This window comes from Xyrauchen texanus, chromosome 35 (genome assembly GCF_025860055.1).
Source record: "Xyrauchen texanus isolate HMW12.3.18 chromosome 35, RBS_HiC_50CHRs, whole genome shotgun sequence".
NCBI lineage: Eukaryota > Metazoa > Chordata > Actinopteri > Cypriniformes > Catostomidae > Xyrauchen > Xyrauchen texanus.
In genome coordinates, this window is record NC_068310.1 from 37,913,849 (window position 1) to 37,931,348 (window position 17,500).

The 17,500-nt window shown below is 43.1% G+C and overlaps 2 protein-coding genes and 1 pseudogene across 2 annotated transcripts in view; all 3 read left to right on the top strand.

The window, feature by feature from the left end:
* LOC127629174 (lysosome membrane protein 2-like) overlaps window positions 1-684 on the top strand; it is an 11,047-nt gene extending 10,363 nt beyond the window's left edge. Inside the window, exon 6 of the mRNA XM_052106282.1 lies at window positions 1-684. This exon is cut by the window's left edge and continues 124 nt beyond it. The gene's annotated coding sequence lies outside the window, so the exon portion shown is untranslated.
* A 6,298-nt stretch (window positions 685-6,982) lies between these two features.
* On the top strand, window positions 6,983-12,888 carry LOC127629176 (UPF0729 protein C18orf32 homolog). The gene is made up of 3 exons (XM_052106285.1): window positions 6,983-7,045; window positions 8,614-8,811; window positions 12,583-12,888. Exons 2-3 carry the CDS (start codon window positions 8,653-8,655, stop codon window positions 12,688-12,690), a joined length of 267 nt encoding a protein of 88 aa, XP_051962245.1. The 5' UTR covers window positions 6,983-7,045; window positions 8,614-8,652; the 3' UTR covers window positions 12,691-12,888.
* Window positions 12,889-15,427: 2,539 nt separating this feature from the next.
* Window positions 15,428-17,500, top strand: part of LOC127629163 (guanine nucleotide exchange factor subunit RIC1-like) — a 36,025-nt pseudogene continuing 33,952 nt past the window's right edge.

Below are 17,500 nucleotides of genomic sequence, written 5' to 3' on the forward strand. Positions count from 1 at the left end.
GTGTGATGTCACAATGCTGTCTAACGGGGACTGATGCTAGTGTTTAGAGTAGTGTGTCAGTAAACGTTCCATATTTGAGAACGCTGCCTCTCAAACTCAGGACAAGAGCAGAACCGAACAGCAAAAACAGGCTGTTATCATATCACAAAACATTATTGAACTATTCCAGAGAATATATTTCCTCCATAGGGGGCGCCATCATTTTATCACAGATGCAAGTGTGTGTCCATTCTTTGTGTTCCACTGAAGAAACAACAACACACAGGATTGGGAAGACATGCGGTCGAGCTAATAATGTGTTGTTGTTGTTGTTGTTGTTGTTGTTGTTGTTGTTGGGTGAAGGATTGTTTAAATGACTGAAGAGATGTATGCTGGATGTGCTTGGAGAAATATGTCATTATGGAACTACAGTTGTGCTCAAAAGTTTGCATCCCCTAGCAGAAAATGTGAAATTTTGGCATTGTTTTGGAAAATGTGACTCATGCACAAAAAAACTTTTATTTAAGGATAGGGATCAGATGAAGACATTTATGATCACATAGTTGTTTGGCTCCTTTTTAAATCATAATCAGTGCCGGACTGGGAAGAGAAATTGTCCCGGGATTTTTGAGGCAAAAGTTGTTGGGGGGTGGTTGTGGTGTGGGTTAGTTGAGCCAAAAGGTATTGAAGGGGGGTTTGGGGTGTGGGTTAGTTGAGCCAATAGTTGTTGGGGGGGGGGGCGTGGTTTAGTTGAGCCAAGAGTTGTTTGGGGGGCGTGGTTTAGTTGAGCCAAGAGTTGTTGGGGGGGTTAGTTGAGCCAAAAGGTATTGAAGGGGGTTGGGATGTGGGTTAGTTGAGCCAAGAGTTGTTGGGGGGGGGAGGGGGGGCTTGGGGGGCGTGGTTTAGTAGAGCCAATAGTTGTTGGGGGGGGTGTGGGTTAGTTGAGCCAAGAGTTGTTGGGGGGGGCTTGGGGGGGCGTGGTTTAGTTGAGCCAAAAGGTATTGAAGGGGGGTTGGGGTGTGGGTTAGTTCAGCCAATAGTTGTTGGGGGGTTTCAGTTGAGCCCGATCAGTTCTCCTGATGGCCAGTCCGCCCCTGATCGCCCCCAAAGTGCGTTGGCCCACCGGGAAAATGTCTGATATGCCAGATTACCAGTCCAGAAATCACCCAAATGTCCCTGATCAAAAGTTTACATACCCTTGAATGTTTGGCCTTGTTACAGACACACAAGCTTTAAACGGCAATTAAAGTGAAATGTCCCACACCTGTGGCTTTTTAAACTGCAGTTAGTGTCTGTGTATATAAAGAGACAATCAAAGCCTTGAAAGTGCCAGTCCGTTCTGTTCAATCACTTATGAAGAAGTGGAAAATTCGGGGATCTCTTGATACCAAGCCAAGGTCAGGTAGACCAAGAACGATTTCAGCCACGACTGCCAGAACAATCTTTCGGATGCAAAGAAAACCCCACAGGTGACCTCAGGAGAACACAGGCTGCTCTGGGGGAAGACGATGTGGCTATACCACCTGCCAGAATATGAGCCTCATAGACAACCATTATAAAAGACTGCCGGCTGTCATTGATGCATGATTGTGCTGTTATATGAACCCACATCAGAAATGTGTTTTGCCCGCTCACTCATGATTTATTACCAATTCTCCAAGGGTGTGAAAACTTTTGAGCACAACTGTACCTCTTATACACCGCTGCTGTACTTCTACACATACGACAGTAAAGCTGCTTTAAGCTATTTTATATATCACGTGTTAAAGACACTATTACCTGAGAGAAATCAGAGGATTCGGCCAATCAGAAACACTCTCTGCCTGTCAATCACTTTGCACGCTGTTGTCGAACAAAGTCGCTTACAGGACTTTTAACAATAGTTTCGCTGAGTTTTATCACCTTTTTTAATGATGGGCCGTTCACACAGGACGTGTTCTTGCGTTCAGAATCAACCAGGCAGATTGGCACATTTTTCAAAGTTGAAATACTTTTAACTTAAAACGCTCATGATGCACGACACTGAAAAACAGCGAGACGCCAAAATTACAAAAGATGTCTGTCTGACGCATGTGTAAATGCAGTAGACCAACCATTACAAAAACAGCACAGATGGAACGCAAGAACGCGTCCTGTGTGAACGGCCCTTGCGTAACTGGACAAGCTTGTGTAACTGGACAAGCTTGTGTAACTGGACAAGCTTGTCCAGTTACGCAAGGGCCGCTCACACAGGACGCCGTTCTTGCGAGCTTGTCCAGTTACGCAAGGGCCGCTCACACAGGACGCTGCTTTGCGAAGCTTGTCCAGTTATGCAAGGGCCATTCACACAGGACGCTGCACTTGCGAAGCTTGTCCAGTTATGCAAGGGCCGCTCACACAGGACGCCGTTCTTGCGAAGCTTGTCCAGTTACGCTAAGGGCCGTTCACACAGGACGCGTTCTTGCGAAGCTTGTCCAGTTATGCAAGGGCCATTCACACAGGACGCTGCTTGCGAAGCTTGTCCAGTTATGCAAGGGCCGCTCACACAGGACGCAGTACTTGCGAGCTTGTCCAGTTATGCAAGGGCCGCTCACACAGGACGCGTACTTGCGAAGCTTGTCCAGTTACGCTAGCGGCCGCTCACACAGGATGCGTTCTTACGCTCCACAGCTTGTCCAGTTACGCAAGGGCCGCTCACACAGGATGCGCTTTTGTGTTCCACAGCTTGTCCAGTTACGCCAGGGCCGCTCACACAGGACGCGTCTTGCTTTCCACAGCTTGTCCAGTTACGCAAGGGCCGCTCACACAGGACGCCGTTTCACGAGCTTGTCCAGTTATGCAAGGGCCGCTCACACAGGACGCGTTCTTGCGAGCTTGTCCAGTTATGCAAGGGCCGCTCACACAGGACGCTGCACTTGCGAAGCTTGTCCAGTTATGCAAGGGCCGCTCACACAGGACGCTGCATTTGCGGGCTTGTCCAGTTACGCAAGGGCCGCTCACACAGAATGCGTTCTTACATTCCACAGCTTGTCCAGTTACGCAAGGGCCGCTCACACAGGATGCGTTCTTACATTCCACAGCTTGTCCAGTTACGCTAAGGGCCGCTCACACAGGATGCGTTTTTGTGTTCCACAGCTTGTCCAGTTACGCAAGGGCCGCTCACACAGGATGCGTTCTACATTCCACAGCTTGTCCAGTTACGCAAGGGCCGCTCACACAGGATGCGTTCTTACATTCCACAGCTTGTCCAGTTACGCAAGGGCCGCTCACACAGGATGCGTTCTTACATTCCACAGCTTGTCCAGTTACGCCAGGGCCGCTCACACAGGACGCCGTTCTTGCTTTCCACAGCTTGTCCAGTTACGCTAAGGGCCGCTCACACAGGATGCGTTCTTGCGAGCTTGTCCAGTTACGCAAGGGCCGCTCACACAGGACACGCTCTTGCGAGCTTGTTCAGTTACACAAGGGCCGCTTCACACAGGACGCGTTCTTGCGAGCTTGTTCAGTTACACAAGGGCCGCTCACACAGGACGCCGTTCTTGCGAAGCTTGTCCTGTTACGCAAGGGCCGCTCACACAGGACGCCGTTCTTGCGAGCTTGTTCAGTTACACAAGGGCCATTCAAACAGGATGCGTTCTTGCGCTCCACAGCTTGTCCAGTTATGGAAGGGCCGTTCACACAGGACGCCGCTCTTGCGCTCCATCTGTGCTGTTTTTGTAATGGTCGGTCTACTTCGATTGTTTCAATCTTTCGCTTCAGTGAATAAACAACATGACAACGCCTCATAACATCTAGTCATATTAAAGTGACACACTCATGTCAACTTGAACTTTGACCCTGAAAGACTGAATGCATAAGACTTGCTTTAGATGAGCCGAAAGTTTTAATGTTTGCCGCTCCATTATTGTTACTGAATTAATATTTTAAGAGCGGTTTTAAATCGATCTGTAATGCCGAGAGGATTACACAGAAGTGCTTAAATGTGTTACATTTATGTGTGTTTTATTGACTTTCATTAAACTAGATCACAATGATAGTGAAGCGACATCATCACATCATAACCTCTTATAATTGTCACATATATGAAGTTTCTGTATTATCATAATGCACTTAAATTCACAATGTTGTGTTTAATTCTGTGTCTATAACATGTTACTCTTACATGCTAAACATGACTTCAATCAAAACACATGTGTGTGATTATTGTCTGAATGTTACGGGATTTTAAAAATGGTTTTTGTGTGTGCATTTTCATCCTTTCAGGTGTTTTTAAATGGTGCAAATTTCAATCTGTGTCTTATTATTAATGTAGAACCTGTAAAACTCTGAGCGCAGAACATTTATAATGTCTGTTCAATCTATCAGCCGTTATATCACTATACTGAGACTGCACAAATAATTGTACAGTTTTGTAAATAAAAGTATTTTTTCTTGTGGATTTATAAGAAAATACAATAAAAATACTTTCTGAAAGACGCGTCGTTTTGTCATTCTGTTTATCTGTTCATCTTTCTTTTATTTACTGTTTACAAAAAGAAGTATTGACACTGTTTATCACTGCTGGAGTCGCTGGTTTGAATCCAGGGCGTGCTGAGTAACTCCAGTCAGGTCTCCTTGGCAAACAAATTGGCCCATTGCCAGGCAGGGTAGAGTCACATGGGGTAACCTCCTTAGCAACCAAATTGGCCCAGTTGCTAGGGAGGGTAGAGTCACATGGGGTAACCTCCTTAGCAACCAAATTGGCCCGGTTGCTAGGGAGAGTAGAGTCACATGGGGTAACCTCCTTAGCAACAAAATTGGCCCGGTTGCTAGGGAGGGTAGAGTCACATGGGGTAACCTCCTTAGCAACCAAATTGGCCCGTTGCCAGGTAGGGTAGAGTCACATGGCGTAACCTCCTTAGCAACCAAATTGGCCCGGTTGCTAGGGAGGGTAGAGTCACATGGGGTAACCTCCTTAGCAATCAAATTGGCCCGGTTTCTAGGGAGGGTAGAGTCACGTGGGGTAACCTCCTTAGCAACCAAACTGGCCTGGTTGCTAGTGAGGGTAGAGTCACATGGGGTAACCTCCTTAGCAACCAAATTGGCCAGGCTGCTACGGAGGGTAGAGTCACATGGGGTAACATCCTTAGCAACCAAATTGGCCAGGTTGCTAGTGAGGGTAGAGTCACGTGGGGTAACCTCCTTAGCAACCAAATTGGCCCGGTTGCTAGTGAGGGTAGAGTCACATGGGGTAACCTCCTTAGCAACCAAATTGACCCGGTTTCTAGGAAGGGTAGAGTCACGTGGGGTAACCTCCTTAGCAACCAAATTGGCCCGGTTGCTAGTGAGGGTAGAGTCACATGGGGTAACCTCCTTAGCAACCAAATTGGCCCGGTTTCTAGGGAGGGTAGAGTCACGTGGGGTAACCTCCTTAGCAACCAAATTGACCCGGTTTCTAGGGAGGGTAGAGTCACGTGGGGTAACCTCCTTAGCAACCAAATTGGCCCGGTTTCTAGGGAGGGTAGAGTCACATGGGGTAACCTCCTTAGCAACCAAATTGTCCCGGTTTCTAGGGAGGGTAGAGTCACGTGGGGTAACCTCCTTAGCAACCAAATTGGCCAGGTTGCTAGTGAGGGAAGAGTCACATGGGGTAACCTCCTTAGCAACCAAATTGGCCAGGTTGCTATGGAGGGTAGAGTCACATGGGGTAACCTCCTTAGCAACCAAATTGGCCCGGTTGCTAGTGAGGGTAGAGTCACATGGGGTAACCTCCTTAGCAACCAAATTGGCCCGGTTGCTAGTGAGGGTAGAGTCACATGGGGTAACCTCCTTAGCAAGCAAATTGGCCCGGTTGCTAGGGAGGGCAGAGTCACTTGGGGTAACATACTTAGCAACCAAATTGGCCCGGTTGCTAGGGAGGGTAGAGTCACATGTGGTAACCTCCTTAGCAAGCAAATTGGCCTGGATGCTAGGGAGGGCAGAGTCACTTGGGGTAACATACTTAGCAACCAAATTGGCCCGGTTGCTAGGGAGGGTAGAGTCACATGTGGTAACCTCCTTAGCAACCAAATTGGCCTGGTTGCTAGTGAGGGTAGAGTCACATGGGGTAACATCCTTAGCAACCAAATTGGCCCAGTTGCTAGGGAGGGTAGAGTCACATGGGGTAACCTCCTTAGCAACCAAATTGGCCGGTTGCTAGGGAGGGTAGAGTCACATGGGGTAACCTCCTGGTGGTCACTATAATGTGGTTCTCGCTCTCGGTGGGGCGTGTGGTGAGTTGTGCGTGGATGCCGCGGAGAATAGCGTGAAGCCTCCACACATGCTACGTCTAGACGTTAACGCACTCAACGAGTCACGTGATAAGATGCGCGGATTGACGGTCTCAGACATGGAGTCAACTGAGATTCATCCTCCTCCACCCGGATTGAGGCGAGTCACTACACCACCACGAGGACTTGGAGCGCATTGGGAACTGGGCATTCCAGATTGGGCAGAAAATCACCAAAAATAAATAAATAAATAGAGAGAGAGAGAGAGAGAGAGAGAGAGAGAGAGAGAGTGCGAGAGAGAGAGAGAGAGAGAGAGAGAGAGAGAGAGAGAGAGAGAGAGAGAGAGAAAATAATTGCATTAATTTCACTAGCCTTACATACATTGATAATTACGTTTAACACGCAACATAACTGCATACTTCGGAAAACGAAGATGTTAGGAAACTGAAAACAGAGTTTTCACATTTAAACAGATTATTGTGGATGTCTGTTACCATTCAATTTCATTAAACAAATTAAATGTGAAAAAAAGCAATAAAAGTGAATGGTGACTGAGACCAACGTTGTGCCTTATATCTCATTTTGTGTCCCACGGAAGAATGGAAGACTTATGGGGGTTAGAACAATATTAGGGTGAGTAAATATGACAGAATTTCACCAGATTAAGCCAGTAATGACTTGCTGTCAATGTTCAGTGGGGATTGAGGGTGTTGTTGCTCATCTGCACCGCTGGGTGGCGACATGGACAACAGCAGCAGCAGCTGTAGCAGCGGAGGTGACGTCACAGCACTGAACTCACTAACAGCGTTACACAACACTAACAGCTTCAACAACATACGGTGAGTCTAACACACATTTACCACGTTTTTACAGTGTTTTAAACTAACATACTATCGTTTCCTCTAATAGATGATACATGCGTAAGAATAAAGTGTGTGTGTGGTTCTTCATACAGCAGATTTATTATTATAAAGAGGACAACAGTAGTTAGCATCGAGCTAATAGACAGAGCTGATCTTTTTTAATGTTTGTAAACCTCTAATAAATATAAATATTCTATATGGAAAGAAGCTAAATGCCCATTTTGTTCATTTTAATGTTTAATCAAACATGTGAAACAATGAAATATAAACATTTATATGAATGTCCGGGTTGCCACACGTCCGGTAAAATACGAGATCGTCCCGAATGTAATGATAAAGTGAATCAATACAGGGTCCCGTATTTAAGATGGTCAGATGGCGTGACAGTAAAATCGTTGATATAAGATTGATATAAAATTATATCTAAAATTTATATAAGTTGGAAAATTTGCCGACGGTGGGTAAGGGACCGTCTGAAAAGTCCACACTTTGGGCTGAATGTGCTAATACCGTGAAGGGTAAGGGACCGTCTGAAAAGTCCACACTTTGGGCTAAATGTGCTAATACCGTGAAGGGTAAGGGACCGTCTGAAAAGTCCACACTTTGGGCTAAATGTGCTAATACGGTGAAGGGTAAGGGATCGTCTGAAAAGTCCACACTTTGGGCTAAATGTGCTAATACGGTGAAGGGGAAGGGACCGTCTGAAAAGTCCACACTTTGGGCTAAATGTGCTAATACGGTGAAGGGTAAGGGACCGTCTGAAAAGTCCACACTTTGGGCTAAATGTGCTAATACGGTGAAGGGTAAGGGACCGTCTGAAAAGTCCACACTTTGGGCTAAATGTGCTAATACGGTGAAGGGGAAGGGACCGTCTGAAAAGTCCACACTTTGGGCTAAATGTGCTAATACGGTGAAGGGTAAGGGACCGTCTGAAAAGCCCACACTTTGGGCTAAATGTGCTAATACCGTGAAGGGTAAGGGACCGTCTGAAAAGCCCACACTTTGGGCTAAATGTGCTAATACGGTGAAGGGTAAGGGACCGTCTGAAAAGTCCACACTTTGGGCTAAATGTGCTAATACCGTAAAGGGTAAGGGACCGTCTGAAAAGTCCACACTTTGGGCTAAATGTGCTAATACCGTGAAGGGTAAGGGGCCGTCTGAAAAGTCCACACTTTGGGCTAAATGTGCTAATACGGTGAAGGGTAAGGGACCGTCTGAAAAGTCCACACTTTGGGCTAAATGTGCTAATACCGTAAAGGGTAAGGGACCGTCTGAAAAGTCCACACTTTGGGCTAAATGTGCTAATACCGTAAAGGGTAAGGGGCCGTCTGAAAAGTCCACACTTTGGGCTAAATGTGCTAATACGGTGAAGGGTAAGGGGCCGTCTGAAAAGTCCACACTTTGGGCTAAATGTGCTAATACGGTGAAGGGTAAGGGGCCGTCTGAAAAGTCCACACTTTGTGCTAAATGTGCTAATACCGTGAAGGGAATGAGTGCATGTAACCACAGCCGACCCTTAAACTGCTGTTGATGTGTTTTTGCAGGAGTTTCTTCAGTAGTTTGTCTTCAGTTCTGTCTCAGAGATGGTCTGCATTCCCTGCATCGTGATTCCTGTGCTGCTGTGGATTTACAAGCGCTTTCTAGAGCCGATCATTTATCCCTTCATCGCCCCATTCATCAGCCGTTTCTGGACTAAAGCGTCAGTGCAGGAGACCGCAGCTAAAGACAGCAAACACAGCACTGTAAATATACATCTCATATCTTTACTAAGATCAAAGATTTCCTTATTCTAGTGTTGTCTCTGGACACTGACAGCGTTTCCATCCAAGCTTCTTTTGCGCAAAAAGTTTTAGCGCGTCAGAATAAAGCTGATGGAAATGCTAATTATCGCTAACTTTGTGTCGACAGAATATTTTCAGGTTTAACTTTAGTGCATAAACTCTGTGTCGATACTTCAAATGTTGCACTTTCTGTCGAAAATTGGCATTAACGCAAATGTAGTGTCACATGACAGAAGTAACCCCAATCGTTAGCGTGTGTTAACCACGATGACAAGGTATACATCCTTGAAAGGCAATTTATTGTACGCGAAACATTTTTTTTGCATCGCGTTACTCGCGTGAGTTTGACTGCTGGATTAAATTTGTGTTTAAACTTGCGTTTGTGCTAGTAAACGCAAACCCACGAGTATTCCCCCTTCGCTTCCGGAAAAGGACAGGAGGCGGGGCTTCTACAACAACCCATCTTTCCGCTATCAACCGTGGCTGATATCAAACGATTGCTGCTCTGTATCTGTTGTGGAAGTCCCAGATACGTTGACGTTACCCGCACACCGCTACAACCATTTTTACAGATTTCTTCTGTTACTACGTCAGTACGTCGGCGACATACGGACAATCTCAATGCTGATAGGCTTTCGCGACAACGCGTCATGCGTATATATCGCTCGAGGTGAAAATTTCAACTCACGCGAATGAAGCAATTTTCTCTTCATGCCATTGGCATCGATCGCGCCGCCCGTCGCAAATTATCATCTTTGAATTGACTTTGTATGTAAACGCACCACGCGAAACGCTCGATTCGCATTGTATGTAATCGCACCACGCGAAACGCTCGATTCGCATTGTATGTAATCGCACCACGCGAAACGCTCGATTCGCATTGTATGTAATCGCACCACGCGAAACGCTCGATTCGCATTGTATGTAATCGCACCACGCAAACGCCGATTCGCGATTGTATGTAATCGCATCCACGCCAAACGCCGATTCGCGATTGTATGTAATCGCATCCAGGCTAAACGCCGATTCGCATTGTATGTAATCGCACCACGCAAACGCCGATTCGCATTGTATGTAATCGCACCACGCAAACGCCGATTCGCGATTGTATGTAATCGCACCACGCCAAACGCTCGATTCGCATTGTATGTAATCGCACCACGCCAAACGCCGATTCGCATTGTATGTAATCGCGACCACGCCAAACGCTTCGATTCGCATTGTATGTAATCGCGACCACGCAAACGTCGATCGCATTGTATGTAATCGCACCACGCAAACGCCGATTCGCATTGTATGTAATCGCGACCACGCCAAACGCCGATTCGCATTGTATGTAATCGCGACCACGCCAAACGCCGATTCGCATTGTATGTAATCGCACCAGGCTAAACGCTCGATTCGCATTGTATGTAATCGCATCCACGCAAACGCTCGATTCGCATTGTATGTAATCGCATCCACGCCAAACGCTCGATTCGCATTGTATGTAATCGCATCCACGCAAACGCTCGATTCGCATTGTATGTAATCGCACCACGCCAAACGCCGATCGCATTGTATGTAATCGCACCACGCGAAACGCTCGATTCGCATTGTATGTAATCGCACCACGCGAAACGCTCGATTCGCATTGTATGTAATCGCACCACGCGAAACGCTCGATTCGCATTGTATGTAATCGCACCACGCGAAACGCTCGATTCATATTGTATGTAATCGCACCATAACATATAGCCCAATTCTATTAAATTATTGTTTATACTATTGAAAAGCTGCAGGCGATATTCACTGTATTAAATTAAATAAATTACCAAATGAATAAAGCATTAAATAAAATAATTACCAAACTAAAAAAATAAATACTTATAGACCTATAAACTAGCCTTTACACACACTTAAATGAGCTCCGAATGACGTTCTCAGAATGTTCCAGACTATAAAACTATCAGAACTATTTGTCCAATGCCGAGTTCACTCTCATAAAACCAGCTTTTGAACATTTTAAAATGTTTAAATACTTTAAATCTAACCGTCTTTACCTCGGATCACATTTACTGCTTCTTCAGAAAATATAAATTTAATTATAAAGCTAAAACTCATTTGAGATGATGATCAAGTTCAGTTGGTCGTTGCTGAAGAAACATGCGGGACATTATGCAGTTGTCATGGCGATGCTTTAGATAGCACTGCCCCCTGATAGTCGACCAAACGTTAGTCGATAAGAAGAGTCTTGGTCGGCCGTGTTTTGATTGGTCGTTTGGTCGCAGAATAAAACTCCACAAGAAACTGCCGAACAACGGTATTACCGCTGGTGGGACGCTAGGTGCTACGCTAGGTGCTACTAGGGGGTAATTTTCGTTATGCTACACAATAAAGAAAGACACCTTGATTTCAAACTTTGAACTTTATTTTTTATTTATTTTTAACTAAAAGTTCAAATACAAAAGTGCAATGAAAATGTGTGTTGAAAGATGTCTTTACAACAGTTGTCCAAATCTCTCCGGCAAAGAACGACTTCATCGGTGCATTCTCTACCGGATGGTTATTTCGTTATCCGGGAAAATACATCACGTGTGTGAATAATTTCCTTTTGTTCCCTCCTTCACGATATATATATATATATATATATATATAGAGAGCAATAGCCAATTACATCAAAAGCCCCGGGCTGAGGGATCGGTTAATATTCTCGCTTTAGTAGTTTTGCATTGAAAATTAAATTAATTTATTTTAAAAACAAAAAACTTAAATCAAATGCATTTCTAAATTGAAATTGCGCTCCAAATGAAACGAAAAAGCAATTAAAATAATGAAGTGATAATTATTATATTTTTATTTAATTTTAATTTGATAATAATAATAATAATAATAATAGCCTAATAATAATATTAATGGGAAAACGAGCAAATCTCTCTATCCATTTTATGACGACACCAATATATATATATATAAATAATTAAATTCATTTCATAAACGTCGACTAATTAGTCGACTAATGGCTCATGTTAACGACTATTACTTCGACTAGGAGTATGTTTGGTCGAGGCAGCACTAGCCTTAGATTAGATGATTATTAAAATATTGAATATGAGGAATGTATCATGTATGTAACACTGATATTACACGCATCCTGATACTGACACTGGAAGTTTCTCCAATAATTGAACAGGGTCATGACGATCCGCTTTCAGGTCGTGAACCGATGGCAACCAGCGACAGGTGCAACATCAGGACCGATATTACAGTCCCATCAGAGGAGCACCTGCTCACTTATGAGTGCAATTCCTCGTCTGATGCTTTTATTTGTTCATTAATATGACAGTAAACTAATTACAACGAATTGTCTCAATAATCTCCATTTTACCCAAACTTCAGAGGAATAAATTAGGGACATCAGGGAGGAGAATTAGCGATATACGCACACTTCTGAATGGAAACGGCTTCAGGGCAGATTCTTTTGTGATGAACCAAAACGTGTGACTGTGTGTTTTTAGGCATGACGTCATCACACACACCATTTTTATCCATAAAAGACCATTTTTTTTCTGGAGTTTTTAAAACTCTGTTGTGGTTTGGAGAAGAGCTGTGACACGTTTGGTCTGTTATTTGCTGAGTAACAGTGACAAACGTTCCCTTCAGATGTCGTTCAGTACACAGGTCGTCTGTCAACAGTCACCGCAGCTGAAGTTCAAAGTCCTTCATTCTGTGTTTATCATTTGTGTTCCTCAGGCTGAATGTAATGGATCGGCAAACGGCGCCACAGCCAACGGATCAAGACGGAGTCTCGATAAAAATCCGACTGACAGAACTCACGACAGTCTCCTCAATCATACTTGATGTATAGATATTTTCACATGTAAATTCCCTCGGCTTTCTCACACACCACACACACAAACAACACACACACACGCGAGCACACAAACAACACACACACACACACACACACACACACACAACACACACGCGAGCACACAACACACACGCGAGCACACAAACAACACACACACACGCGAGCACACAAACAACACACACACACGAGCACACAAACAACACACACACGAGCACACAAACAACACACACACACAAACAACACACACACGAGCACACACGCGCACGCACACAACACACACAAACAACACACGCGCGCACACACAACACACAAGCGGGCACACAAACAACACATGCGCACGCACGCACACAACACATGCGCACACAATGCACGCACACACAACACGCGTGCGCGCACGCACAATGCACACGCACGCACACACACACATGTGCACACACACACGCGCTGCTTCTATTCTAACCGCTGCTTGACATTATGTTTAAAATAGTCAACAAAAGTTAAGTTAATAATTTATAGATTTTAATTGAATCATTCCTCGATCATGCTGTTGTTCCTGACATGTTTTTAACTCCTGATCTACTGCAGAATTTCTGTGTATAATTTACAATATTTAATATATAAATACTCATTTATTTTATCTTTTTAACATCATATGACATGTTGGATATTTACAGTGACAAATAAAGCAATGTTCTTACTTGACTCGCTCTTCAAATGTCCCAGGGATTTTGGGATATATTTCCATGTTTTCCAATCAGATCTGGACTCTTGTTGCACAAAATACACAATGCAACAACAAGTGAGGATGTGCATGTTTATAACTTACTTTCAAGGTATCCTGTTCAAATGCACCGGTAACATCTAAAGAAAGATGTTTATTATTGAACATACGTCTCTGTCTTATTTAACAACAATTAGTGTTTAAGTACACATGTACATTGGGAAAGTATATATTTATGTATTTAGATCCTGTTTGTGGGCATTTAAATAATAAAATAAAATAATGTTTATCAAAATTTGTTGGCCTTTGCAACTGTGTCATATACATACACAATTACAGGTAATAAACTCTTAAAGCGCTGTTCACTGTTTTCACCAGCAGGTGGCGCCAAAGGGATGCGTTTGAAACTGGCGGAAATGACGTTTTCTGCGTCATGAATATTAGAAATCGAGAAAGACCGTGAGCGCCGCTAGTAGAGTCTGCGCATAGAAACCATAGATGTAGATACCTCATTAGCAGCTGTCAAAGAGTCACTCGTTAACAAATGAAAGTAAATGGACAGATACGGCCTGTAACAGTTTGGAGACTTTCAGATTATCTGATTATAGATGATATAAAAATTCTAAACAAGTAAAAAATATATGTTTTTGTGGCAAACTGCAATTAAAATCCTCTTCGAATGAATTTATCATAGTCTGTCATTTTATTACACAGTAAACTGCTTCCACACAAATGCAGTTTATGCAGCGGTCTGAGGCTCCTCCTCCTCGTTGACGGTTCCAGGTTAGCGTGTCCAAACCAACCGAATGCGGCATCTACTTATCTATATCTATCTATAAATCTATGGCATGAACAATTTCCACCGCGATACTAATCAGCTATTGGTCAGATTTGTGTCTTTTGAGTCTCTCGAGTATTTTATTATTTAAAGTGTTCTAAATAAAAATGTATATCTAGTTAACAGTGTTGAGTGTAATGCATAACTAAGTAATTAATTATTGTAATTAAATAACTTTTTCATTGAAAAAACTAAAGGGATTACTCTTAATTTTTCAGTAATTTACTAACAGTTACTTCTTATGTAATTGCGTTAAATACTGTATAGACTCTAGAACAATTCTATATAAAACAATAGTGTATTTAAAATTGAAATTTAGCATCTACTGTTTTTCTAATTTAACGCTGCCCCCTTAAATTCTTTGGCCAGGTCATGAATAATTTATTTGATTGTATACAATTTATTTGAAAGAATTAAAGGAACAGTTTCATGTCTATCCTTGTATTTTTCATCTGGCTGAGATTAATAAATTTTATAAAGTAATTAGTAATAAGTAATGCAATTACTTTTAAGACAGAGTAATTAGTACAATAATCTAATTACACTGTTGAAGATGTAATTAGTAGTTAGTAATGAATTACTTTTTTTAGAGTAACTTACCCAACACTGCTATTTAAACAATTTATTTTAAAAATTGGTCAAAATAAAAAACACTAATTTTAACCCTTGTGCGTCAATAAAAAAATTACTCGGAGGTCCTTAGAGGACAAAAATGTCCGCGTCAAAAAACTGCCATAATAATATTATATATTAATATTATTTTCCACTTTCAGTTAGCTAATTTTTATCATAACTACCAAATATTCATTCATTTTCAGGATTTTCTCCCTTTAAATGTCAGTTTGTTTACATAATGCGGTCTCGAAGATCACACAAATGTTAAATTAGCATTAGCATTAACGCATATATGTTATAGTTTTAACAATAAAGTTAATCATTCTATATATAATTGAATATACATATTTTTATTATATTTGCTGACAAGATTATCTCACATTTCAATCTTGTTCAAGGTGAAAACCGAACATTTAAAATTAAATCAATGTATATTATTGGGCCATTTCGCGCCTCTGCTGCCGGTCACGGGCACGACGGCGGATTAAATGTCGTTTCGGCTTCCGGTGTTTGCGGAGCTCGGGTGGCTCTGAGAGAAATAGTGATTAAAGATGGCGACGGTGGAGGATTCACGGGACGATTTCGGATCCTAACTGTCCCGTCGGAACTCCGAGTCCAGCGATCTAGAAACCCACCACGTCGAGCTGAGACCCGGTTCTGTTTCGGTGTGTCAGTAACACGGTGATATTTCATTAATAAAGCGGTATTTGGGCTCACGTCATCCGAACCGACACCGAATCCCGCGGATATGAACCCGGACTAAATCCGAACCGAACTGTATGGGATTGTGTTGCATGGAGGCCGGTGTACGGAGTTTATCCGTTCCGGTGTCGCAGTGATTTTGGGTCGGAACCGGATCGCGATGTATTTTCTGAGCGGCTGGCCGCGGAGGCTCCTCTGCCCTCTCCGGAGCGGCGAACGGCCCTTCCTGATCGAGCCCAGCGTGCAACGCTTCTACCTGGCCGTCCTGTCCCAGACCCAGATCAGCATCTGGTTCAGCAGGGTACGACACTGACCCCAAATGAGGGTTTAATGGTTTGAAACTTGACATGTTTTAGTGTTTAGTGGTTCGGGTAAGTCTTGACTGCATACTATTGTGCTGGTACTGTGGCTAAGTAGTTAAAGGTCTGGTTTTGGTAACTTAAAGGTTGTAGGTTCGATCCCAGATAGCACACATACATCTCTAAAATGTGTTTTAGAATAAATATATACTTAAAACTACCCATAAATTAGATCATTGATTGTTCGCTTTAGTGGTTAAAGATTAGGCTGGTTACCTAAAGGTTGTAGGTTTGAATCTAGGGCTGGGCAATATGTAAAAATATCTTAACGAAGATCGGCTTAAAAAAAAATAGTTCATTATACGACTACATCGTCAACCCCCCTGCCGAGGGTCGTGACATTGTTTTTGCTTTATTGATTTTGCTTTAAAAATTTAATTAATTTATTGAAACACAAAAAACATAAACAAAAGACGTTCCTACGTTGAAATCGCACTTTAAACGAAACAAAACAAAAAACAATAAAATAACGAAGTAATTAACCACCTCCACAAATCGAAATATTTACTCCATTTTGCATCACACAAGCATCCGTCAACGACAACAGGTGGAAAATTACTAATATCCTACAGATTAAGAACTAAAGACTATAAACGTAAAGATGATGATAATAATCATAATAAATTAGCCTAATAAATTTCCAAAATAATGCTGCGTTCTTTTCGCATTTGTTGTTTTGGTAATACATAACGCTGCCTAAAGAAAATTAAATCAAACTACTTTTTAAGTTCAAGATGAAAGTGTCTTCTATTACTTTTGGTTTCTTTACTACAAATATATATATATAGTACTGAACCTGCAGAGTTGCGTTCACAATGCTAACCGCGTGGAAATAAAGCGAATTTAAGTCACAGCAGCTCCTGAGATGTTCGGAGATCATGTGCAGAGTTCTTATAGACGACATTATTCTTGCGAACAGTTTTCAGACGAATGAAACGGAGATAAAAGAGTGAAAACTCTTTACATGCGCTTGTTCCTCGAGACTTGCGCTGCACGACTCTGAACAAACGGCGAATCAGACGCGAGCATTAACGGCTTTTCTTTAGTCTGTTCTTATAAATATAATAAATGTGTTACTTCAAGCGCTAACAGCATTTCTTGTCACGTGTCACGACGAGACGTCTTACAGGACGTCCGCCTGTTTCGGGTAGATGAGCAAAATTACCCGCGCATGAAATGCATTTGGACGAGGAGCTCGCGAACTGGATTCAGCCTCGTCACACCCTGGACTATTGTTTAATATATCCGGCGACTTCCCAGAGCCATAGTTTTACCATTTCCTGATATTGCTGATCATCGTCTGTTTGCAATCGGCATCAGGATGTAAGACATCATCAATATCCGATTACATCGTCCTATCGCGGTAGGAACTCTGTAACCGGTCTTCCTTGAACCACTCTGAGCGGGATTCGAACCGGGGTCTCTGGCATGGGAGGTGGGCGCGCTAATGAGGAGGCTAAAGGCTACTCCGGTGAGGGGACTGATGTTTACACTAAACCGCTACCTACCAGCTGATAACTTCAATGGGTTGTACAGTCTTAAAGGGTTCGTCCACCCAAAAA

What these genes read in the sequence shown, in the direction of transcription:
- LOC127629176 (XM_052106285.1), top strand. Translation starts at nt 8,653, where the DNA reads ATGGTCTGCATTCCCTGCATCGTGATTCCTGTGCTGCTGTGGATTTAC. An exon ending in AAGACAGCAAACACAGCACT is followed by an intron (nt 8,812 to 12,582) that starts GTAAATATACAT and finishes TGTGTTCCTCAG; the next exon opens with GCTGAATGTAATGGATCGGC.